The 24,321-nt window shown below is 33.0% G+C and overlaps 12 protein-coding genes across 12 annotated transcripts; 7 read left to right on the forward strand and 5 right to left on the reverse strand.

Moving 5' to 3' along the window:
• Positions 1–244: 244 nt before the first annotated feature.
• Positions 245–2,440, forward strand: BN7_2069 (Transcription intermediary factor 1-alpha; the record flags this gene model as incomplete). The annotated part of the gene is made up of 1 exon (XM_011277290.1): positions 245–2,440. One exon carries the CDS (start codon positions 245–247, stop codon positions 2,438–2,440), a length of 2,196 nt encoding a protein of 731 aa, XP_011275592.1.
• Positions 2,441–2,834: 394 nt separating this feature from the next.
• On the reverse strand, positions 2,835–3,098 carry TIM9 (protein transporter TIM9; the record flags this gene model as incomplete). The annotated part of the gene is made up of 1 exon (XM_011277291.1): positions 2,835–3,098. One exon carries the CDS (start codon positions 3,096–3,098, stop codon positions 2,835–2,837), a length of 264 nt encoding a protein of 87 aa, XP_011275593.1.
• Positions 3,099–3,574: 476 nt separating this feature from the next.
• Positions 3,575–4,378, forward strand: URA3 (orotidine-5'-phosphate decarboxylase; the record flags this gene model as incomplete). The annotated part of the gene is made up of 1 exon (XM_011277292.1): positions 3,575–4,378. One exon carries the CDS (start codon positions 3,575–3,577, stop codon positions 4,376–4,378), a length of 804 nt encoding a protein of 267 aa, XP_011275594.1.
• Positions 4,379–4,691: 313 nt separating this feature from the next.
• On the forward strand, positions 4,692–5,915 carry BN7_2072 (uncharacterized protein; the record flags this gene model as incomplete). Its single annotated transcript, XM_011277293.1, has 1 exon — positions 4,692–5,915. The coding sequence occupies one exon, from the start codon at positions 4,692–4,694 to the stop codon at positions 5,913–5,915; it is 1,224 nt and encodes a 407-aa protein (XP_011275595.1).
• A 508-nt stretch (positions 5,916–6,423) lies between these two features.
• BN7_2073 (uncharacterized protein) lies at positions 6,424–7,572 on the reverse strand (the record flags this gene model as incomplete). The annotated part of the gene is made up of 1 exon (XM_011277294.1): positions 6,424–7,572. One exon carries the CDS (start codon positions 7,570–7,572, stop codon positions 6,424–6,426), a length of 1,149 nt encoding a protein of 382 aa, XP_011275596.1.
• A 461-nt stretch (positions 7,573–8,033) lies between these two features.
• Positions 8,034–9,203, forward strand: CPR7 (peptidylprolyl isomerase CPR7; the record flags this gene model as incomplete). The annotated part of the gene is made up of 1 exon (XM_011277295.1): positions 8,034–9,203. One exon carries the CDS (start codon positions 8,034–8,036, stop codon positions 9,201–9,203), a length of 1,170 nt encoding a protein of 389 aa, XP_011275597.1.
• Positions 9,204–10,250: 1,047 nt separating this feature from the next.
• RAV1 (Rav1p) lies at positions 10,251–14,430 on the reverse strand (the record flags this gene model as incomplete). The annotated part of the gene is made up of 2 exons (XM_011277296.1): positions 10,251–13,970; positions 14,383–14,430. 2 exons carry the CDS (start codon positions 14,428–14,430, stop codon positions 10,251–10,253), a joined length of 3,768 nt encoding a protein of 1,255 aa, XP_011275598.1.
• Positions 14,431–14,609: 179 nt separating this feature from the next.
• On the forward strand, positions 14,610–15,040 carry PET191 (Pet191p; the record flags this gene model as incomplete). The annotated part of the gene is made up of 2 exons (XM_011277297.1): positions 14,610–14,667; positions 14,733–15,040. 2 exons carry the CDS (start codon positions 14,610–14,612, stop codon positions 15,038–15,040), a joined length of 366 nt encoding a protein of 121 aa, XP_011275599.1.
• A 154-nt stretch (positions 15,041–15,194) lies between these two features.
• GAD2 (pyridoxal phosphate-dependent decarboxylase family protein) lies at positions 15,195–16,667 on the reverse strand (the record flags this gene model as incomplete). The annotated part of the gene is made up of 1 exon (XM_011277298.1): positions 15,195–16,667. One exon carries the CDS (start codon positions 16,665–16,667, stop codon positions 15,195–15,197), a length of 1,473 nt encoding a protein of 490 aa, XP_011275600.1.
• A 798-nt stretch (positions 16,668–17,465) lies between these two features.
• Positions 17,466–17,696, forward strand: BN7_2078 (uncharacterized protein; the record flags this gene model as incomplete). The annotated part of the gene is made up of 1 exon (XM_011277299.1): positions 17,466–17,696. One exon carries the CDS (start codon positions 17,466–17,468, stop codon positions 17,694–17,696), a length of 231 nt encoding a protein of 76 aa, XP_011275601.1.
• A 349-nt stretch (positions 17,697–18,045) lies between these two features.
• Positions 18,046–21,231, forward strand: RAD26 (DNA-dependent ATPase RAD26; the record flags this gene model as incomplete). The annotated part of the gene is made up of 1 exon (XM_011277300.1): positions 18,046–21,231. One exon carries the CDS (start codon positions 18,046–18,048, stop codon positions 21,229–21,231), a length of 3,186 nt encoding a protein of 1,061 aa, XP_011275602.1.
• Positions 21,232–22,014: 783 nt separating this feature from the next.
• On the reverse strand, positions 22,015–24,057 carry BN7_2080 (proline--tRNA ligase; the record flags this gene model as incomplete). The annotated part of the gene is made up of 1 exon (XM_011277301.1): positions 22,015–24,057. The coding sequence occupies one exon, from the start codon at positions 24,055–24,057 to the stop codon at positions 22,015–22,017; it is 2,043 nt and encodes a 680-aa protein (XP_011275603.1).
• Between the last annotated feature and the right edge of the window lie 264 nt (positions 24,058–24,321).

Raw genomic sequence — 24,321 nt, forward strand, 5'->3', positions numbered from 1 at the left:
TTGTTTATAATTATGGTCAATTGATAGAATTTAACGTGTTTTAGTATTTTTAATTTTACAAACTATTTCGCGTCTTTGTTTGGAGGTCAACAATTTGCTTTGGACACATTTTTTCGTTTTTTGACCAAAAATTTGAACGAAAACGTCAATTAAAAATATCAAAACAAATGAATTCAGGAATCAGAATCCCAGATCTTAAAAGCTAAAGCGGTTAGTCACCAAAGCACTTTGTCAAGAGAAGGTCATGTCAGGAAGAGAAGTGGTACCTCTTCACCAATACGAGGCCTTCAGGATCCTTGTCTTGAGAGTGATCGAGTCGTTTGTTTACAAGTCGCTAGACGAGACAATCAGTTTGTTGAAAATAACAACCGTGATTAATAACAACCCTCTGGCCAAACTTGTTAGACTCCAAATTAGTCCCGGAAGAACTGCTTCAAATCTACCGAAGGTGACTATCAGAGACGTTATTTTGTCTATCACTAAAATTTTCCAGTCATCAGATATCCAAATCCTTGCGAACAATGACAATTTCAAAATAAAGCTAACTAGAAATGATTTCCAAGCATTAGTTGATAAACATTTTGGAAGATATATTGAGAATTCAGTTGAATCAATTAGAGATTTTGAAGATGATCATGATAAAGTTTTGAAAGAAATCATACAGATTGAAAAGGGGGAATTAGATCAAGTTATCATTCAAGAACACAGACAGACATTAGCTCAGAGACAACAATTACAACAGCAACAACAACAATTACAATCACAACAATCTAAACAGTCATCACAGGTCCCACAAACGCAACCACAAGTCCAATCACAAGCTCAACCACTATCACAAGCTCAACCACAAGTGCAACAACAGGCCCAACCACAAGTACTACAACTGCAACCACAACCACAATCACAACCACAACAACAAAGACAACAGTATCCACCTGTACAGCAAATCAAACCAAGTACTTCTCCACAAGCACAAATACAATCACCTCCAACTTCCAAGCAAAGCGAAGCTCCAAAGCTACAGACACCAACCCAACAACAAGCACATCAGCAGATACACCAACAAAATATACAACATCGAGCTTCAAATCTTCCAAATCCCTCAAACAGTGTACAACAAGGTCAATTGTCAACAAACCCACAATCATCACCGAATTCACAGCATCAAATCAATCAAGCTTATCAAGCTCAGTCAAAAACACAATTTCAGAAGATCACACAACCGAATACATTTTCTTCTCTACAGGTAGAGCAAACAGCACATGGTTCTCCCCAAACTTCAACATCAATCAAAGGAGCACCAAGTACAAGTCAGCAAAACAGAGCACAAAATATACCATTAAATCACCAACAGAACAGTAACCAAATACACCAAAATCAGCAACAACTATCACAAGAACCACAGCGACATGAAGTTTCACAGCCTTCACAACAAGCTTCTCAACCACCGGCTTCTAACCAATTACCAAACACATCACAGGCCCAAGACCCAACTTCTCCAGCTCCCCAAATCAAAGCGTTAGCTAAAGATACAGTGAAGATTGATAAACCCAAAGCCAACCAAACTATTATTCCTATAAAGAAAGAAAACAATAGTTCCAATCAAGTATCAAATAAGACTCAAACTTCAACGCAAAACTCCATTACCGAAACTGATAATAAAGTTAAAGGTAAAACTGACGATGAAAACACAAAGGCTGTTGAGAATATTAAAGACACAACACAAGATGATGCGGTAGTTGTTATAGATGATGATGAAGATGATGATCTTCGTGCTCCTACTCCAGAAGCTACAACCCCGGAACCAGAATCAACTGAAGAGCCAAAATCTGGAAAATCATCAGTCAGATTATCTCCAAGAAAGGGTAAAAGTTCTATAAAAGACAATGATTCAGAACAGGAAGAACATAAGTCCAATGAAAGTTCAAGTGGAGAAGAAGATGATGAAGAAAATGGAGAAACTGAAAGGAGATCTACCAGATCACAAACTGGTAAAAGAAGAAAATCCGTCAAAGATGAAGATGATAAAGATACACCAGTAAAAAAGAAAACTAAGTACAATATACCAGAGGTTCCATCTAGTCCTGGGGGTCCAATTCATGCACCACCTAACAAGAAGTTGCAAATCTTATCAAATCCATTGATCGCTAATATTTCATCTTATAAGTATGCTTCAACTTTTTCACAACCTGTTCAAGAGAGTAATGCACCAGATTATTATGATATCATAAAAGAACCAAGAGATTTGAAAACAATTAGACAAATGATAAAAGATGGTAGAATTCAAACCAGTGAACAATTGGAAAGAGATATTTTATTGATGTTTGCTAATGCTATTATGTACAATAAGACTGGTAGTGATGTTTACGAGTGGTCTAAAGAAATGCAAGTTGAAACTGATAATTTTCTCCAATTGTTTAAAGAATCTGAAAACAATTGATGAGAAACGTGGCAATGGATCATTGTTTATAGAAAAATTTAATGAATACGACAATAATATTAAAACAATTTAATACTGAAATAAAAGTTGTAATATAGTATAAAATATAAAATTCATGAGAAATATGTACAAAAGGTTTGTAAGATCACCACATTTTCTTTAAAATGATCTCACCATAATAATAAAACATCTAAAGATAAATCAAAGGGAACCCACAAATTGAAATGAAAAGAATTGTATAAACATCATGACTTTAAACAATTCACTTCTAGTATATGAGAGATAATAAATTCATTAACAGTATTTTTTTTTTCTAAATTTTTTAATTTTTTGTATCTAAATTCTTTAAGCAAACAAGAATAAAAGATTAATACACCTATTAAATATCTGAACCTTAACGTCTCATTTGTTGAGTTAATAAAGCATTTTGTTCTTGGAATCTTTGACCGACTCTTTCACTGTGTTTCAAGAATTTTTCAGAACATTTTAAAACACATGTATTTTCTTTTGAAGTTAATGAAGCGGAAGTGAAATCATTAACACAATCATTGAAACAACGTTCAACCAAGTTTGAGTAAAGACGCATGAAATCTTTCATTTGTTTACCTTCAACGATTCTTTGGAAATCTTGTTGTTCTCTTTGGTTTAATTGATCCATTTTGATTGATTTGATATAGATTTGAGCTTTGTAGTTCTGATCAATTAGGTACAAAAGGTCTTTCAATGGCAAAAGTGTACTTTTTTGATTTTTCAATGAAGTCGAAAAGGTTCAAATTTTTTTTTGGTCAACAAAACATCATAAATATCCGAATTTGGAAAGATTCCCGATATGGACAAAATCAGGAATCAATTGGAATTATGATTCATTTGAGCATTATAGTGTGAATAATTCTTTATGTTCTCTGTTCTTTATTATATCAAGCTTTAAAGAGACACTAGGCGTCCCATAGATCGGATGGTCTATTCAAGTGTCTCAAAGAAAAAAAATAGTTGCTTGATTTTGGCTGTAGTAGAGCTTGTACGGGACACGCTTCTATGAATAAATTTGTCCGATGAGTTGGATAAATATTAACTGAACTAATTTCTTCTAATTGATAGAGCATCATCAATATATTGCACATAATATAATTCAAAATGGTTACCACATTATCTTATTCTCAAAGAGCAGAAGCTCACCCTTCTCCATTGGCAAAGCGTTTATTCAATGTTATGGAATCAAAAAAGTCAAACTTGTGTGCTTCAATTGATGTTAGAACTACAAAAGAATTTTTACAATTAGTTGACACATTAGGTCCATATATCTGTCTTGTCAAAACTCATATCGATATTATTGATGATTTCTCATTCGAAGGTACCATTAAACCATTGAAAGAATTAGCACAAAAGCACAATTTTTTAATCTTTGAAGATCGTAAATTTGCTGATATAGGGAACACAGTCAAAGCACAATATGCAGGTGGTGCTTTCAAAATTGCAACTTGGTCTGATATCACAAATGCTCATGGTGTTACTGGTGCTGGTATCGTTAGTGGATTGAAAGAAGCTGCTAAAGAAGCTTCTGATGAACCAAGAGGGTTGTTGATGTTGGCTGAATTGAGTTCAAAAGGTTCATTAGCCAAAGGTGAATATACTAAACAAACTGTTGATATCGCTAAAACTGATAAAGATTTCGTTATTGGTTTTATTGCTCAAAATGATATGGGTGGTAGAGATGGAGGCTTTGATTGGTTAATTATGACCCCAGGTGTTGGTCTTGATGATAAAGGTGATGCCTTAGGTCAACAATATAGATCCGTTGATACCGTTGTTTCAACTGGTAGTGATATCATTATTGTTGGTAGAGGTTTGTTCGGTAAAGGAAGAGATCCAAATGCTGAAGGTGAACGTTACAGAGCTGCTGGTTGGAATGCCTATTTGAAAAGAACTGGTCAAATATAGTATGTAGTTTAAATCTAACATATTAGACTAAATAATTAATGGGTCATAATTTGTAATTAGTTCAACGACTAACTAACTGACATTAGAAGGAAGACTCTAATTGTATACCATGTCATCAATACTCCTAATTATCAAATAAATCAAAATATATACCTTCTATCATTAATTAGAAGATGTAATGTCGATGACTAAGCAAGATAAATTAAAACCGAAATCCATCTGTATGTAAAAATACTTTCAAGTAATTACCACATAGATAGAAGCTCACCAACCAACTATCATCAAGCCAGTAGATGCCATTCAAGAGTGACAAATGTCATTGGAAAATGAGTTCACAGGATCCTCCTTTGAGAATGAGTTTGAAAATACTACTGCCCAACCAGAATTATCAAATAAAGGATCGAGATTGATTGGTGCTAGTACCGCAGGTATAAGAGCTCTAATGTATCAATTAACCACTATATACTTAAGAACCCCTCCAGCAAAGCTTTTCAGACCAACTAGAATTGACTATATGGCAATTACAAGACTATTTGTTCATGGTTCAATGAAACAGACTACAAAAAGACCATACAATTTCTACAAAGATTCATCAATTGGAGTGCTAACATCTGCCATAAAGAAATTTGGTTGGAGATTCATACCTGATACTGTCCTACCACCATTAGTTGCAAATAGTGCCACTGGTGTAGTGTTATATACATCGTATCTGATGAGCTTACAGTATTACAATGGAGATAAAAAGAATTTTTTGGAAGATCCATTACCCATTGATACTTTTAGAGCAGGTTTTGTTGCAGGTACTTTCCAATCAATTGCAGCTGCTCCTATTGATGCAATTTATGCGAGATCATCTGCTAATGAATTATTAAAGGGTCAACATGAAAATTTATGGAAATTTGGATGGAAGAAATTAAGAGAAGTTGGGGTATCTGGTGTTTTCGCTGGTTATTCTTTAAGTTTTTTGAAAGAAAGTACAGGGTTTGCAGTTTATTTTTGTTTATTCGAAACTATAAAAAACCAAGGATTTAGATTTGCAAGAGATTCATTGATAAATTTTAGATATTATAAAGAAAAAGTTATGAGTCCCTTTAATTTCACAATGACTAAAGAAGAGTATATTAAACAATGTGAAAATGAGAAAAAATTCAAATTCCTAAAGACATCATTCGTATTTTTAGCTGGTATGACTGCCTCATTCTCTTTACAAATGATTCAATATCCATTAACCAAGATACAGAGCATACATCTTTCTAGATTAGAAGCATTTGATATATATGGCTCAGCATTGCCAAATGGTGGGAAACCACAAAGCAGATCAAGGATGTTGACAATTTACTATAACACATACCTGGATACTTTGGAGCATGTATTGTTTATTCAATCAAATTCAAAGCTAAGTTGGTATGATTGGCTTTATAGAGGATTTAGAAGACATGCACTTACAACAATACCCGCAACTACAATAGGTCTAGTGGTGTTGGAAAGTTTAAGATCAAAATTAGCAGTTGAAATTGAACCATTGGCTCCTAGTTGAATTCTGAGAGAAGTTATAAAAGATTTTTGAAGCGCAGATGATCTAATATGTTTTGTTTTTGTATATAGTATAGAATTGTTGTTAAGAGTACATAGTCTTTCTGAGTTAGATAGTTTAATATTCACGAGTATTTATTAGTTTTAAATACAACTATTACAAGCCGTAATAAATAACTCCATCGATCTTCTATATTATATACACACTTCAATTTATGATTTGTTATAAATTTAACATATAAAATTAAGTTTACATCTACGCCAATGTTTATTGCTGTACCCGAATTAACATTATATATATAAATTATGTTGTGATGAAACAGCTTTATATAGATGATATCAGGCCCATGCCAATATGGGAAGCAATCAGCTTGTGATAATCAAGTTCTTAAAAACAGTACTGATAAACGTTAATGAATATGTAATAAATAAATAAATAAATATGGATAAATAAGTATGAGATAGAAAAGATCTATCCTAATAAATAAATAAATAATGAAGTGAAAGATCATTCAAAGAATTCTTCTTTGGTAATTCCAATATGATCTCCAAACAATTTTCCAATAAGGATTTTCGATCTTTTTTGACAATATATCAAAGTCATTGTGTTCCAACTGTGAAAGGTAACCATCTAATGGAATTGAAGTCATAAACGGTACAAATAAACAATCAGGTATCTGTCTCTTCCAACTCTTGGATTTCATAAGGATCAAATCATCATCAGTTGAAGAAATAATATCACTGGTGATTTTCTTGACTTTCTTGAATTTTTCTCTCGCAGATATAAGATGATCATTGGCACCAATACAAGTTTCATAAATGACATCCTTCAATTTAGATTCAATTTCATTTGGATTTCCAGCTTCATGGCCTTGAAATAACCTTAATAATAATTCTTGTGATAGATCATACTTTGTCATTATATCAATTGGAAGATTAATTTGATTCTTGTGTTGTGCATAATATTTCGTACCAATAACTAAAGATGCGATACCTGTTGCTTGACCTAAATGCGCTGAAATTTCAGTAATTAAATCTTGTAATTCAGTACTTTCCTCTACCAAATTTATTGTTGATGGTGATAGCTGATTTGAGAGCATAAGATTCTGGGCCATGTAGTTTAATTGTGAATGTAATCCTTCACCATATGAAGATAATTGATCAACATTTTGGAAATAGGATCTTGATAAAAAATCTTTTCTTGTAGAAAGTATTTGATTAAACCCATCAGGCGTCAAATTGAAATCGTTCCTTACACCATCTCTGATAAGTAATGCAACAGGTTCTCCAATAACTTGATCACTATATGGATTTTGAAATACTTTAAAGATGAGATCTTCCCAAAATTTGAATTTCAAATCATTTGAAGAGACACCAATTGTAGATTTCAATTGCCTATTAACTTGCGACTCTTGACTATTGGAAATCTTTGATATCTCTATATTGAATGCTCTTATGGCAATGAAGTAGTCTCTAGCTGGCTTGGGGATATAAGCTGATAAAACATATGAAGACTTATCATATTTGTGGAGTGAGTCCAGGCAGGAAACTCGAGCTTTGGAAATTTGTGATTCATAAGCTGTGGAGACGAACCTTTTTTGCAATGCTCTTCCCTGAAAATTGAATCCCCTTGGATAAAGAGGCAATGACCGCCTTGACATTGTAGATTTCAAAGTTTCCTTGAATTCAATCAACAAGTGCAATATTTAACAGTGTCTTTTTTCAACTAGGGTCAAATTGTTATGTATATTTATAATTGTTCGGCATAATAGTTACATAATCTCTGTGCTAGACATGACTAATCAGAACAAGATACTAGAAGATTGTAATTTAAGTTTTCGAAAGTGCAGGTAATTCTTTTTGAAGTCGTGTCTGTTTTGTGATATGTGATATTAATCTCCTGCAAAAGGTAAGTCAATTTGAGAAAACGAACATTATTACGTCTACGATCTAAGTTATAGTTTCTGAAGATGATTAATATTTTCTGAGAAATTCTGGAAGCCCGCGATCAAGTGTATAATGAAAAAAAAATTGAAGACATGGCACAATAATACGAAGTTATTAAGTGATAAATATATCGATAACGTCGCTATACTATAAAGTCCACATAGCTGAAACAAATATGGGTCAAGTTGATGCTATCCATCCAAAAATTTACCTCGATATAAGTATCGGGGGTGAAAAAATAGGAAGAATTGTAGCTGAATTATATGAAGATGCTGCACCAAAAGCTTATGAAAACTTTCTTCATTTATGTAAAGGTGACAAAGTTGATTTAGATGGTAAAGCACTAACAATAAAAGGGAACCACTTCCATAAAGTCATCAAAAATTTTATGATACAAGGTGGTGATATTACACATGGATCTTCTGATATAAGTAAGAATATTGATGATTTAGGTAAAGGTGGTTCATCTATCTATGCAACAGAATCAAATCCACATGGTCATTTTGAAGATGAAAACTTAGGAGAGTTCAGTACAACCTTCAATCTGGCAATGGCTAACACTGGACCAAACACCAATGCATCTCAATTTTTTATCAACACATATCCATCACCTCATTTGAATGGGAAACACACAATCTTTGGTAAAGTGATACACGGGAAATCAACAGTTCGTACAATTGAGTACTCAGCCGTGGATGACTCAAACATACCTAAAAATGAAGTTACAATAGAAGACTGTGGTGAATGGGAGGATGGAGATGATATACCAGTTTATAATACATCATATAACCAAATAGGTGGTGATATATATGAGGAATACCCAGATGATGATGATCATTTTGATGATGAGAAAGTTCCAGAACAATATGAAGTAACAAATAGGATTAAAGAATCAGGTTCATTATTATTCAAACAAAAGAATTATCAAGAAGCTTTATTTAAATACAAAAAAGCATTAAGGTATGTTGTTGAATATATTCCAGAACCAGATCAAGAACCAGAATACGCCCCAAAATTTGAAGAGCTAAAGAGAAAATTGTACTTGAACTTAGCTTTAACTTCAGTAAATTTGAAAGATTTTCAAAAAGCTATTGATTATTCAACATATTTATTAGAAACAGAAACTGCATTACCAACAGAAAAGGCCAAAAGTTTTTATAGAAAAGGATTATCATTATTCGAACTTAAAAAATATAATGATGCATTATATAATTATAAAGAGTGTTTTAAGTTGAACTCCAAAGATTCTGTCGTTGAAAGAAAAATCGAGGAAACTGAAAAGATCATTCAAGATCAAAAAGACAAAGAAAAACAGAAGTACGCCAAATTTTTTGGTGGAAAATGAACTAGCTATAATTCTATATAGACTCATATCATGATAATAAACAATAAGCATAGAATTAAATTGGATATATATCATTTGCTTTCAGCTACATACTATATTGAAGTAACTAATATATTACATAATCTCGAGACATACATATTCGCACATAATCGATGCTGCAGTTTTTACCCCTATTCCTCGAAGCTCATCATCAAACTGGTCTTTGGCGACCATTGGGCAGTTTAGCATGAGTAACTTCTAATAATTTACTGGAAATGTTTAAGAGTTAACAAATTGGTGAGTAGTCAGGGGTAGAGTCTGAAATCTCGCAGTGCTAGAAGAAATATCTCATAGTGGTACAAAGGTTTTAAATTGCTGGTGTGAATAAGAGGTAGCAAATTTGCAAAGCTAACTGAAATTAGATATAAGATCTAAGTCCCCTTTTAATTTCAGCTTCTTCATCAACAGTTTCATTTTATTGTATTTTCAATATATCCAAGACACTTATCAACACAACTATCACATACCAAAGATAGCCAGCTTTGATATTACTATTGTTTCGCTAAACCATAGACGTCACATTTATTACCCCAGACAATATTCTTCCACAATGGCCACAAAATTTTCAAGAAGGACAATAGTTTTACTCAAAGAATCCATACCAATATTGCTTCCAATCTTGATAATATATACAACTTATGATATACTAAGTTATTTGAATTTTAATGTCGGTCTTCAAGGTGAACAATATAGACAGACGGGATTGGGTCATTATTCTATAATGACAAATGGATTTCTACCCATACTGGAACTCCTAGGATTTGATAAGTCAAACCCTTGCATAGTGATGATTAACAACATACTTCTTTCAATATATTGCATTTGTGCTATAGCGAGTGCTGGTTATTCATTGATTTTCCATATATTTTGTGTGGGTGCATCGTTTGAAAAGAAATGGAGTTGTCTACATAGTTTGGCATGGGATATTGTACGCAAAAGTTGATACCAATTTAAATAAATGAACTAATGAAATTTATATGAATATTTACTTGTAGTTCAATTTAAAAATTAAAATCCAAAATTGAATGCACTCATATCTGGTTCTTGGAAAGCAGCTTTTGGAGGTGGTGCTTTCGAAGCTTTAATATCATTTCCATTACTCTTCTCGTCTTCTGTGCTCTTAGAATTGGATGCTAATCCATATTTTTCTAATATACTGAGTCCAACACCACCATTTTCTTTTGTATGACCCTTTGGAAAATGTTCCGGTTCTTCTTGATCTTTAGTGTCTTGATAGTTTATGATGAAGCTTGATCTTCTTCTAGCAGAAGGTGATAGTCCGTATTTTTCCAGTATACTTCCACCAGGAGCACTAGCTTTTACAGGAGTGGAATCAGCTCCATTGAGTGCAGATTTTAAAGAAACATAACTCTGTTTTTTTTTGAAATCTTCAGACTTTAAGAACGTCCAGCTTTTAACTAATGACACAGCTAATAAATCACAGCCCATTCTAGTATATATAGCGGCGACTCTTGTGATAAACTCAAATTCTTGTTCTGGTTTAATACCCAATGATCCATGAAAATAATGTAGATTTTTTTCTCTTAAATCTTGGTACAAAGTCAATAACAGTGGATCATCTTCAATAAAGAACTTTGATCTTTCACTGATTACAACCTCTTTTTTCTCATCATCACTAACACAATCAATTGGTGACTTCACTAAAGCTTGAATAGACCTTGATTGTTGCTTTAGTTTCCAGAATATAAAACTAGTTGTCCATCTATCCCCTAAAGAAATGGCGTTAGAAAGTAAGTTCTTCTTCAACAAATCCTGAAGAGCTGGACCATTATCACCCTCGTAAATACGACAAACTGCCAATGCAAGATCAAAATCTTGAACTTGTTTAATCAAAACATTCACTGAATCCTTCAAGCTATCTGCCAGCAAGAAAAAACAAGCTGCCAATAAATACCTATGTTTACTCAACAAAACAAATGCATTCTTCAGTGCTGCAGTACGCCACCTTTTCTCCTTGAAATCATTCTTCAAAAAGTTCATCATCTTTTGTTGCTCAGGATGACCAAAAGATGTTCTCCAAAGACCAATTAAAATTTGCTTCTTCTTTAAGGCTAAATAGTACACTGAACATTTGATTGGGTCTTTCTTATCGTCATTGATGAACTCATTTCTTGCAACTTTTTCGATAGTTGAAACTAAATCATCATATTTCAACCAATAAGCTAAACCGTACTCTTTGGTAACTGTCCAAGTAATTCTTTGGTCCTTAACAGAGGTCTCAACTAGCTGTAACAATAATTCTTTATTCTCACTATGCATTGCCCAATTTATATCTCTCATTGTTAGTTTCTCTTGTTTTCCTTTATGTAATTGAAACAATTTCATCCCTAGTAAAAATCTCAAACCATTATCATCCAAACTTAAACTATTTTTAATGATTTCCTGAACAGCTTCAATCGTACTGACTAATGTTATCTGTTGATGTCTAGTGACATAAGGCAGTGTGTGCAGTGTAAGTTTTTCCTTCAAGAGATCAGCAACATTGTCATCAAATGAGGTATAAGGTTCTTCAAAAGATTCCTCATGGTATTCTAAGTCAAAAAACTTAGAAATATCAAAGCCCAATGTAGATCCTAATAAATTTATTGGTTTATCTTTTGCCTCAAGTTCACGAATTTTCAAAAATAAACGTAACAAAATCTCTTTGACAATCTCTATTTTTTTATTGAACAGTGTTTGAATAAGAATCTGTGGATGATATAGAGGCAATGGACCATTCAAGACGGAACATAAGTTTAACAAATCATTTGAAACGATATTTCTAGATCCTAATGATTTTTTTGTGAATTTATCAGTCTCAACATCAAGTGTTTTATCAGAAACAAATATTTGATTACCAGTACCTATAACCAAAGTACCATCTTTCAACCAAATGGAGTCACCAATTTTGTGTGTAGTGTACTTTGAAACATCAATTTTCTTTATAACTTGAAAAGGTGGATGTTTATTTGTGTAATCGTATCTTAATTGTGTGTAAAGCAATGAATAGTCGTCAAACCCAATAGCCAACATACTTTGTTTCCCTTCTGTACTTGTCCAATCAATATCTTTAACATTACTTTCTAGGACTTCCTCGTACTCTAGAACTTTAGTTTTCAAGTCCCAAATAGTAAGTTTTTTTCTTGTTTCGTCCACAATTGCAAATTTGTTCACAGATGACCCTCTTATATAGGAAGCATTTAAAATATCTGTTTCTAAACGGGTACTTTCATACCATTTAAGTTTGCCGTTTTCAATCACGGAATTATAACATTGTAAAATACCATTCTTTGTTATAGTTGATAAAATTGGGCGAATAGATTCAAACTTACTTCCCACTGGATCAATCGGAGCTATAATATGGATGGTGTCAGCATCGAATGGGGGAGATTCAGCTGGGATATCAATTAGACTTTTACCTTCCACCAGCCATGCTTTGATATGTGTTTTAAAAATAGCTGCAACGTAATGCTTATTGTGATCATGTTGTTTGAAAGGTATGCTTGAAAACGACAATGGTTCTTCTTGGGTATTGATATCAAAAGATCCTATAATCTCAGCAATTTTAAGACTTGTGTTCCATAAGAGAAGCTTATCACTGCATAAAGTCAGCAGAATATCACCACGTTCTAGCATTACAGCTTTTGATATTGGTGCAGGAGTATTAACAATAGATTTTTTGGCTAATGTTACCCCATTTTTCAAATGTTGTGGGATCCATATAGCATTTTCAGTAAATCTACTCCTAGTTAGCATAGCTTCACCATCGACTGTTCTTATGATTTCTTTAATCGACTTTTTATGTCCAGTAAGTTTGTGAGCTAGGAAACCAACCTGATTTATATCTGCATGATCAACTAAAAATCTCAAGTCAATTGAAGTATGCCTTATAACACCATTAAGATCATGAATAATGACAGACAAATCACCTTCATCATTTATGATGGTTTCAGCGAAATTAATAAATTGTGGGTTCGAAACAAAAGCCTTTGGATAAAATTTCAGCGTTTTCAGCACTGCCGTGCTCATTAGTTTAGGTGGATTCTGAGATAAATTTTCAATTGCTATAACTGTAATGTTACTGTTTTCATCAGCAACAAACGCCATGTCAGGTTGTCGTTTTTGGATTTCAATGAGCTGTTCACTATACATCCGTGATAAAGCAGATTTCAAAGCTTTGGTAACCAAATAATCATCGACAATATTAACGAATCTTTTGCCTTCTTTTTTACAAGAGTCGTTATAAAGGTTCAAAGAGCCCCAATGCTGTATCAAATGTGTCTTCTCATATTCGTAGCTTGACCATATTCTTAGCACTGAATCTCTGCCCAACGAGTATAGTGTATTTGTATAGGAATCACTAGTGGGTAGATTCGTATAATCATGTGTTTTCCATCTTAAATTTGTGATTGTTGTTGGATGCATCAGATAAGTCATATCAAATAACGAATTATCACCAAAAAGAACTCTATTCCATACTTTCAGAAGCTTATCATACTTTCCACAACTTGCAATCAATGATGAATCCTGCGTAATCTTAGCGATATATACAGGGTTAGCCTGTAGCTTGCTCCATAAAATTCTCGTATGTGTTTCACCATATTCCTTCCTCAGATTCCAAAGAGTTAGGAAGTCAGATCCTATGACAATTTCCTCTTGAACACCCCAACTCAAAGTATTAACCGGTGAATGGTCATTTGGATCAATTAATTTTGTGCGAAGTCTCCACTAATAAAAGCTTTGTTAGAAAAACATCACATTAAAACAGTGCAAAAATATACTTACTTTTGGTACTTTCGAAAACTCGTTTTCTGGTTCATAAATGCTCACTTGACTTCCCACAGAAACCGCAATCTTTATTCTGTTGTCAGTAATTGTTCAAAACTTGAATGAGAGCTCATATATACTTACATTACCATTGTGGAAATTTATATCAACAGCTTGAGCATCAGCATCTAAATACACAGTCTGAAGGTTCTTCATGTTGTCTGACAAGATGATCAAATTATTATCCGAGCAGTACGCCTGTATTAGTTCATTGTTAGTATGCTATTATACTTTTAGATATGTGTCACTGGGAAGGAAGTTTAGCCCTGATACTCACCACAATTGAATGCTCTTTCCATTGTCCTTGAGCTACCGCTTGGTAAGCCTGGTTGGGATCACCAGGCACAAAGCTCAACGTCATATTTAGCGTTTCTGATCCTTGCTTGTAGATTCCTTGTAAAACAATGGTTTTCTAAAGTTGTTGATGTTTTTGAAACCAAGTCTAACTAAAGAATTTCTGCGCAAACCAAAAATTAATTTTCGGGCTCTTAAATCTTAAAAGAAATTGATATCAGTTGAGGGAAGAGTACCAGATTTATAATGCAGAACGAGAGTCTCACTTTTATTGAAACTATACAAGCTACAGAATGGGAGGAAGGTGAGTCAATATACCGTGTTGGGCTTCTTATGGTGCTAAATACTAACACTGTGGTAGTTGCAAAGATCAAAGAAAAGCCGTCGCTATTTGTCTACAGAGATCACCTTGTGTGTTGATAGAAAGAAATTCACCAAAAGAATGTGTTGAGAATCCAGAGCTTGCTAAAGACTTACCAGAACTATGCAAATCATTAATGAAGTCATTCTGGGACTGTAAGAAAGGTTGGTTTGATATGTCAAAAAGATTTAGAGGTAATGCACCATTATCAAGTGGTAAATATGATGAACAATATGATAAATTATCATCCGGTGACTTCGACCCAATGGAAGAATTCAAAAAACTTCAGCAGCTAGATAGTAGCAGAAAGGAATAGGCTTAGACAACATTCTTTCAAAATCTTGTATATATTACCAAATGTTTGTTTTATAGTGGGGTCATATGTGTATATAAAGGTTACAATATGAGGAAAAATCAAAATTTATCAACACTGTACTTCTTTATGTATTAATCTATGGTTATACTTGACTCTATAAGTTCTCACCAACTTCTATGATTGTACTATACAAGTCATCAACAATATCACTATTCACAATAGGACTTACGAAGACAACTCTAAAGAATTCACCAGTATCTACACCATGAGCTGGAGCAAAATCAATCAAAAATTTACCAGATTCATGTAACTTAGCAACAATCTCTCTAGTGATTTTAGAATTTTGTTCCTTATCATCAAATTTCCCATCTTTATTGAAATAAAAGCAAACTTGCATACAAGGTGGTGGATTTGTTGATACTAATTTAAATTTAGATGGATTATTTTGTAATTTATCAGCAAAATATCCTGTAATCTCATAGGCATGATTTATTCTTTCTTCATATCCTTCTTTACCATAAAAGTTCCAACCCAGATATAATTTTAAAGCATCCGGTCTTCTACCACACCCCATGGTACCATCAGCTAAATCATAAAATGTATCATCAGATTCAGCACTGTGAAATAAATAAGGAGCATCTAAAGAGTTTGCAGTTTGGAAAACACGTTCATCAGGTAATAAAAGGAATGAACAAGTAGTTGGAACACCTAATAATTTATGTGGATTTGCAGTTATAGAATCAGCTTTTTCTGCACCTTTTAATTTATGCTTATATTTTTCACTGAAAACAACATTACCACCCCATGAACCATCAATATGAAACCAGATACCATATTTCTTAGCAATTGCGCTAATTTCATCAAATGGGTCAAACGATCCAAAAACAGTAGTACCAGCTGTAGAATTTATGTATAAAGGAGTGAAACCCTTTTCTTTACTCTCTATGATTTTGTTCTCCAAGTCCTGAACATTTAAAACACCAGCAGCATCGACTTCAACATCAAATATATTATTTGCACCTAAACCTAATAAAATTGCAGCTTTTTCAACAGAGTAATGCGAATGTTTTGATGCAAAAAGAGCAAATTTATAATTTCCATTACCTTCTGCTTTAGTTTGTGGGAATAATATAGATCTTGCGATTTGTAAACTTGTAATATTTGACCATGAACCACCTGAAAATGTTAAACCACCAGCATATTGACCAGTGAAACCAAATAAGTTTGCATATGATTTAGAAACTTTTTTTTCAATTAAAGTTAAAACAGGTGATACTGTATAGACATGACTATTAGTATTTAACAGACTTAATAATAAATCTGAAACCACACCTATTGGATTAGTTGAAGCATATAACTTATCTAGAAACCCAGGATGCCATGTAACAACTGAATTTTTTAACACAGTGTCAAACAAGTCATAAACGCCTTCTTTACCGGAACCCTTAGATGGTGTGTCTAATTTAACAAGCTTTGTTAACTCTAAAGGAGAAATTCTAGGTCCAACTCTTGATTCTGGATTGGATGCATTTGATATATGGTTGAGTATTAAAGGTTTGAGTTGAGTTAAAAGGTAATCCAGCTCCTGTACCCTGTTCAACTCTAATTTACTAGCAATCTTTGGCATCCTTCTTGTCCTTCTCTAGTGATTCAGTGATCTCCTCGGTGAAGAAGGTCCTGTTTTCCTGATAACGTTGAATTTTCAGTATGAGTCTTCGTTGATATCGTATAGAATTGTACTAGAGATCCAGTGGCTCGGATTACGTGAGATTCACGCAATCGGGTCGAGCTCCTACTTGTAAGTTCTGACTTCTCAAGTTTCAACCGTTAAAACCAAGATTTATCGAAATACCAACTTTATGTCTTTTAACTACAACGGTTAGGCTTTGAACTGCTCCATATTAGCAGTGTAAAATGAATTCCCAAAATGCTGTACTTGTAAAATCGACACTTCCCCTTTGAACTTTTTTGAATTTAGGAGAACAAGAAGTTAAAATCATCGAACTAAAGCCATGTTCATAGTTTGATCCACTTGAATACTTATCATTTAAAGTTAATCGTGATACATCAAATTGACACATAGCTTTGTTTTGATCAAGTGTGATTACTTGTTGGAAATGGAGTCAATTAAGGTAATTGGGTAATAGGGGTAGAACAAGCTAAACTTGTGCCATGAACAAAACACATACGTATAAACTTCAACAATACCATTAATACAAGCACAAAATAAACTGAATAAGGTTAAAACAAGACCATCGTATACTAAAAAACTTTGCTGTTAATCAAACAACTCAATGAATGTTGATTGGATTCTATTCTTAAGCTTCAAGTATAAAAGCAGGCCAATTTCCAAGTGTATTATCATTATCATTTTCCATCTATATCATAGAGTATAATTTATTTATATCAATCAAAGACTACAAAAATGGGTAAACAAGCACAAAACAACAACGCTGCTAACAGAGGTATGCATGCTGCTCAACAATCAAACAACGCTGCTAATAGATCAATGGAAGCTGCTGTTCATGGTAATAAAGGTGCTTCTGGTAATAGTGCTATGCAACATCAAATGACTTCCAATAATGCTTCAAACAGGGGAATGCAAGGTGCAATGGAATCAAACAATGCCGCTAACAGAACTTCTCATCAAGGTTGAATCGACCTTGTTTCTGGTTCTAGTGCTGTTACCTGTGTTTGACATTCTCAAATATCAAAAACAGCCTATATTTTTCTGAATATTTTATTTATATTTCCAAATTTAACGTTTATCAACAAATTATTCTTTCCATTTTTTTTCGTAAAGAAAATTGTAGCCTTCATATGAATTACTTTATGAATATAGATTCTTGAGTTCAGTATGTGATTTCTTATCGCGATGATTTACCCTTTTCGGAAATTGAAATATTTAATTTTGATGGCAATTAAATGTGAAATAAATGTGAAGGTTCAACTCATCTCATCAAGTTCTGAACATCAGCTCTCATATTTTGAAAAGAGGTCAAATAATGAGTGAAGGGAGTACACACAGTGCCAATGAGGCTACTACTGACAATAGTCTCCAGGATTTGGGAATCAGATTGGTGGAACAATCATCGTTAGAACACAAGATTCAAGCAAATGCAAATAAGATGATTACTGAGAAAGAGATTGAATCAGATATTAAAAGATTTGAAAAATCTAAACAGCAGTTAAATAAAATCAATTTTGAATTAAGAAAACTTCATGATAGATTGAACAATCCAAGAACCAAGATTTCTCAGAAGGAAGAGCTTCGAAAGCATATCAAAGAAATGACAGAAACACAACTTAAACCAACTGAATCTGATATAATAGATATTGAAAAACGATTGAGAAACAATAAAGCCGTTGCTGAAAGTACTGGTGTCTCTACAGAGGATGGTGGTAGACTTCCCAATGAAACTGAGAAAGATTTTTTAATAAGGACAGGTAAAATAACTGCTTTCGGTAATACTGCTGGTTTCGTTGTTGATGAAGATAAAGACCATATAGCTCCACATGAGGTGGTATCTCACCAAAATTTAAGAATACCCGGATTTTCTCAAGTTAATGAAGGTGATTCTATTGAATCTGATGATTCGAATGAGGAAGATGTATACAAAAGAAAAAGAAAATATGAAAGTGATAATGAATATAATAGTGAAGAGGAAGATGATGCAGCTGAAGATGATGGTGATTCTAAAAAGCCAAAATTATTGACCGAAGATGATATAAGAAATACCGATGACGGTATAGAGTCGTTTTATCAAGATCGATTAAATACGTGGGTATACAGAAGATCACAACTTCGAAAAGGTTCAAAAGATAATACTGACCAAGATAAAGAAGAGTGGTTCAAACCTCACCCAAGTTTACCAGATGCTATTTTGAATTCTGATTTCAAAGTTTCCGGGGATATATACCCTTCGTTGTTTGATTATCAAAAAACTGGTGTTCAATGGTTATATGAATTGTATCAACAAAAGCATGGTGGTATAATTAGTGACGAAATGGGATTAGGTAAAACCATTCAAATTATTTCTTTTTTAGCTGGTTTACATTATTCTGGTAAACTTGATAAGCCTATATTAGTAGTGTGCCCTGCAACTGTCATGACACAATGGGTTAATGAATTTCACACTTGGTGGCCACCCTTTAGAACCATGGTCTTACACTCTATTGGAACTGGTATGTCAAAAAATTCGGTTAAAGAAGAAGATTATGAAAAACTACTTTTAAAAGAAGGCGATGAAGTTATGGATGAAGATTCAAGTTTAAGATCAATCAAGAAGAACTCAAATGTTAATGCTATAATGGATACACTTTTAACCAAAGGTCATGTTGTCATTACTTCCTACGTGGGTCTCAGAATTTATGAAGAACAGTTATTGAATGTTGATTGGGGTTATGCTGTTTTGGATGAAGGTCATAAGATTAAGAACCCTAACTCTAACATCACTATTTTAAGTAAAAGGTTGAAAACATACAATAGAATAATTTTGTCAGGTACACCAATTCAAAATAATCTAGTTGAGCTTTGGTCATTGTTTGATTTCATTTTCCCAGGAAGACTTGGAACACTACCCATATTTCAAGATGAATTTGAGACACCCATCAAAGTTGGTGGATATGCAAATGCAAGTAATTTGGATGTCAAGATTGGTTATCAAAAAGCAGTTATATTGAAAGAATTAATTCAACCATTTTTGCTAAGAAGAGTTAAAATGGATGTTGCTAGAGATTTACCATCCAAACAAGAATTTGTCTTGATGTGTCGTTTGACACAGTACCAAAAAGAGAAATATTTAGAATTTTTAAGATCTTTTGAAATAAAGATTCATTCTTATTTAGGTGCTATAGATCTGTTGAGAAAAATATGTAATCATCCTGATCTTGCTGACATTCATTATATGGAGGGACAAAAGGGGTACGGTGATCCTGCAAAATCTGGTAAACTACAAGTTGTGAAATCTTTGTTAACACAATGGAAACAAGAAGGTCATAAAGTTCTACTTTTCACTCAAACGAAGCAAATGATGGTTATTTTAGAAAAGTTCTTGAAAAATTCATTCAAAGATTATAGATATATGAAAATGAGTGGTGAAACAGGTATTGGTAAAAGACAAGATATGATTTATTCATTCAATAATGAAGGTTATGATTTGTTCTTGTTGACCACAAAAGTTGGTGGTTTAGGTGTCAATCTTACAGGAGCTGATCGTGTGATTATTTTCGATCCAGATTGGAATCCTTCAACTGATTTACAAGCTAGAGAGAGAGCATGGAGACTTGGTCAAAAGAAAGAAGTTTTAATTTACAGATTAATTATTGGTGGTTCCATCGAAGAAAAAATTTATCATAGACAAATCTTTAAACAACTTTTGACAGATAAAATCTTGAAAGATCCAAACCAAAAGAGATTCTTCAAAAATAGTGAACTTCATGATTTATTCACACTTTCAGATTTTGATGATAATTCAGAAACTGGTAACCTTTTCAAAGATACTAGAAGAAGAAAAAATCAAGATGATTTAGCGAAAATTCAAGATATAAATGCAGTCACCAAGATTGAGAAGTTCAAAGATAATTCACAAAAAGAGACAGAGGATGAAAGATTATTATCGGGTCTCTTCAAAAACACTGGAGCTGTTACACAAGCAATTAAACATGATGACATTGTTAAAACACATTCAAGGCCAAAAGATGATTTGTTAGAACGTGAAGCCAGAAAATCAGCAAATGAAGCATTAGAGGCATTGAAAAAATCAAGAAAGCAAGTTAAAAGAGCTGGATTAGGGGTTCCAACATTTACAGGGAAATTTGGATTAGCTGGTAGAACTGCATCACCAGCTTTAGGTAATAGAAGTAGAGTTGGTTCACCTTCCCCTTTTGGCGGAAATTCAAAACAAAGTTCCTCTTCAATTTTATCAAATATCAAAAAGAATAAAGAAGCAAATGCTACACAAAGTTCACATGGTTCAGAATTGAATAAGAATTCAAAAATCATTGATGAAATGAGAAACTTTTTAGCTAATCGTGATGATAATTTTGCTAAATCTGGTGAAATTTTAGATGCTGTTTCATTGGAGATTGTTGACAAAAAGGATTTAACACTCGTTAGATCAATGTTGAAAGGTATAGCTAACTGGGATGCTTCCAAATCTGGCTGGACATTAAAGGGTGAATTTAAATAGAGTAGAATATACATGATCTTAATATTGTATAGAGATGTTTAATGATGATTTATGAATTATATTTAACAGACTTGAAAAGGATGTACACAATTGATTATAGTTCAGAGATGAAAACTTATCTCACATTGTCATCCAATTGTCACGATATATAAGTCATAATACAACTTTTAATCAATAATAAAGGATTAATGATAACACAGGAGCATTAGTATACGTTCGACTTATATAGACTACAATTCTAGACCTAACGTCGGCTTAATCGTAATTGGAAAAAAGATTGAATATCCCATTTATTAATCAGTCCATCTGTGAAATCAACTCATATAATTAAATATATAACAGAATAAGACAGTCAATCATTGAGCTGATATATATATTTGAAGGTTTATCATGTGTTTTCAAGAATTCAATATTATTATATATAAATATACCTTAGAAAAAACTGATGAACTAAGATGGAATTAAGCAATTTCAGTCGGTTTTCATACATGAACTGAGTCACACAATTGAGAAAATAAGCTGCACGGTCCGCTCAGCTAATTAATTGTACAAGCAATATACTAATGTACATGAATGAAGACTATACAAAAAGATGAAGTGGACTGTGGGTCGGGTCGAGGCTCCTTGAAAATTTCAAAATTTCAAAAATCAAAATTACTAAGCTTTGGTTGTACAAACGACTTGATCATATATAAGTTTACATATAAAATTATAAAAAAAACTTCTTTCAAAAATTAAATAATTCTATACATGCTAAAAATAATTAAGAGATTTATATAAAAATCAATAACTTCTACCGAATAATGTGTAATTAATAGCTTTTTCACCACATCTAACACATTTAGTATTTGGTTTTAATTCAGGTTGTTGGAATGGAATACATAATGATTTAGCACCCATACTTGGAGCTTTTTCATCAACTTCTTCATCTTCACCATCATCTTTTTTAGCAGAAGCATCTTTAATATCTTCTTCACATTCCATAACACCACACCATGGTGATAAAATAACATTTTTAGCATTTAATGCAGGAACAAAATCTTTCCAATCTTCAACAATAACTTTATGGGTATCAAAAGATTCTTTAGCTTTTTCATAAAGAGATTCATGGAATTCATCCAAGATTTCTGGGATTTTGGTTTCTAAATCATCTAATGAAATAATATATTTTTTAGAATCATTACGACGAACAACAATAACTTGATTTTTTTCAAGATCTTTTGGACCAAATTCAAGACGAATTGGTAAACCTTTTAATTCCCAATCAGAGAATTTCCAACCTGGAGAATAATTACTACGGTAATCACCAATAGCTCTAATACCAGATTTTTTCAATCTATTTTCAATTTCTTTAGCACCATCATAAATAGCATTTTCTTGTTCTTTTGAAGTTTTAGCTGTAACACCAACTGGGATAACAACAGCTTGGTTTTGAGCAACTCTTGGTGGGATAACTAAACCTTTGTTATCAGAATGGATCATTACCATAACACCAATAACACGAGTTGATAAACCCCAAGAATTTTGCCATGCAAATAATTTTGGTTTATCAGCACCTTCTGGATTTTCAACACTAATGTTAAACATTTTGGAGAAATTTTGACCTAAATTATGTGAAGTACCACCTTGAATACCACGACCAGTAGCTGGAATATAACCTTCAACAGTTGTAGTATATAACCCACCAGCGAATTTTTCCTTTTCAGTTTTTTTACCTTTAACAACTGGAACAGCTAATAAATGTTGATAAATATCAGAATACCAATCCAAGATTTGTAAAACTTCAGTATCAGCTTCTTCATAAGTTAAATGAGCTGTATGACCTTCTTGCCATAAAAATTCTCTTGTTCTTAAAAATGGTTGAGGATGTTTAAATTCCCATCTAACAACGGAATTCCATTGATTTAATTTTAATGGTAAATCTCTATGAGATTGAATCCATTTAGCATAATATGGGTACATAACGGTTTCAGAAGTTGGTCTAATAGCAACTGGTTCTTCTAAATCAGAACTACCAGCTTTTGTAACCCAAGCAACTTCTGGAGCAAAACCTTCAATATGATCTTTTTCTTTTTCTAAAACTCTTGAAGAAACAAACATTGGGAAATAAGCATTATTAACACCAATTGATTTGATTCTTTCATCAAAATATTTTTGAATAGCTTCCCAAATAGCATAAGAAGCAGGTCTTAAGATATAACAACCTGAGACATCATAATATTCCAACATTTCACCTTTTGTGAGGATTTGTTGATACCAACCTGGGAAATCTAAGAATTTATCAACAGTAACACCAATTAATTTAGCATCTTCTAATTGAGCATTATTTTTAGTTGGGGCTGAATCTTTTGATTTTTTAGCTGGGGCTGAAGCTGGAGTTGGAGCTGGAGCAGCAGAGAAATCAACAGTAATTAATTCAACACCAGTCGATTGTAAGAAACCAAGTAATGATTTACCTTCAACGGCAGCTTTGGAACTTTCAGTGGATAATTCATAAATTGAAGATTCTTGAATTTGTTGATCAACTAAAACTTTAATTTTACCAGCATGATCTTTAGTAATGTTTGCAACAGAAAATTCTTTTGGAGAAACACCAAAGAATTCTTGAACCAAGTCTTCTTTAGCTAATCTTGGGTCTTTAACACCAGCATTTGAAGCAATTAAATTTGATGGAGTTGAAGTTGATTGTAAAGCGAAAACAATAACTGGGACCGGAGTTGCAGATTTGGCAGTTTTTGGTTTGAAGACTAGAGCTTTTGTGGCAGCAGCTTCTTGACCAGAGACTTGAGCAATGGATAATGCTGCGAGAGAAGATTCAAGAGCCATTTTTGTGTGATAAGCTCAGCTGAAATATTAAATTGATCCAAATTGTTATCTTTAAATTTCGTTTTCAATTTAGTCCAATGATTTTTTTTTTCAATGCCTCGAATTATCGCGATCGTGATTTTAATTGATAGGTATAAATTGGAAAATATAATGGGAACCCATTTTAACTGCCCACAAATCAGTAAAGAGTATATAAAAGAAGCAGATAACTATTTGAAATACACTTTCATTACTCCATTTTTTAAAGAACTCTCAACTGATTGT

Source organism: Wickerhamomyces ciferrii, contig 00048 (assembly GCF_000313485.1).
Source record: "Wickerhamomyces ciferrii WGS project CAIF00000000 data, strain NRRL Y-1031 F-60-10, contig 00048, whole genome shotgun sequence".
In the NCBI taxonomy this organism is placed as follows: domain Eukaryota; kingdom Fungi; phylum Ascomycota; class Saccharomycetes; order Phaffomycetales; family Wickerhamomycetaceae; genus Hansenula; species Hansenula ciferrii.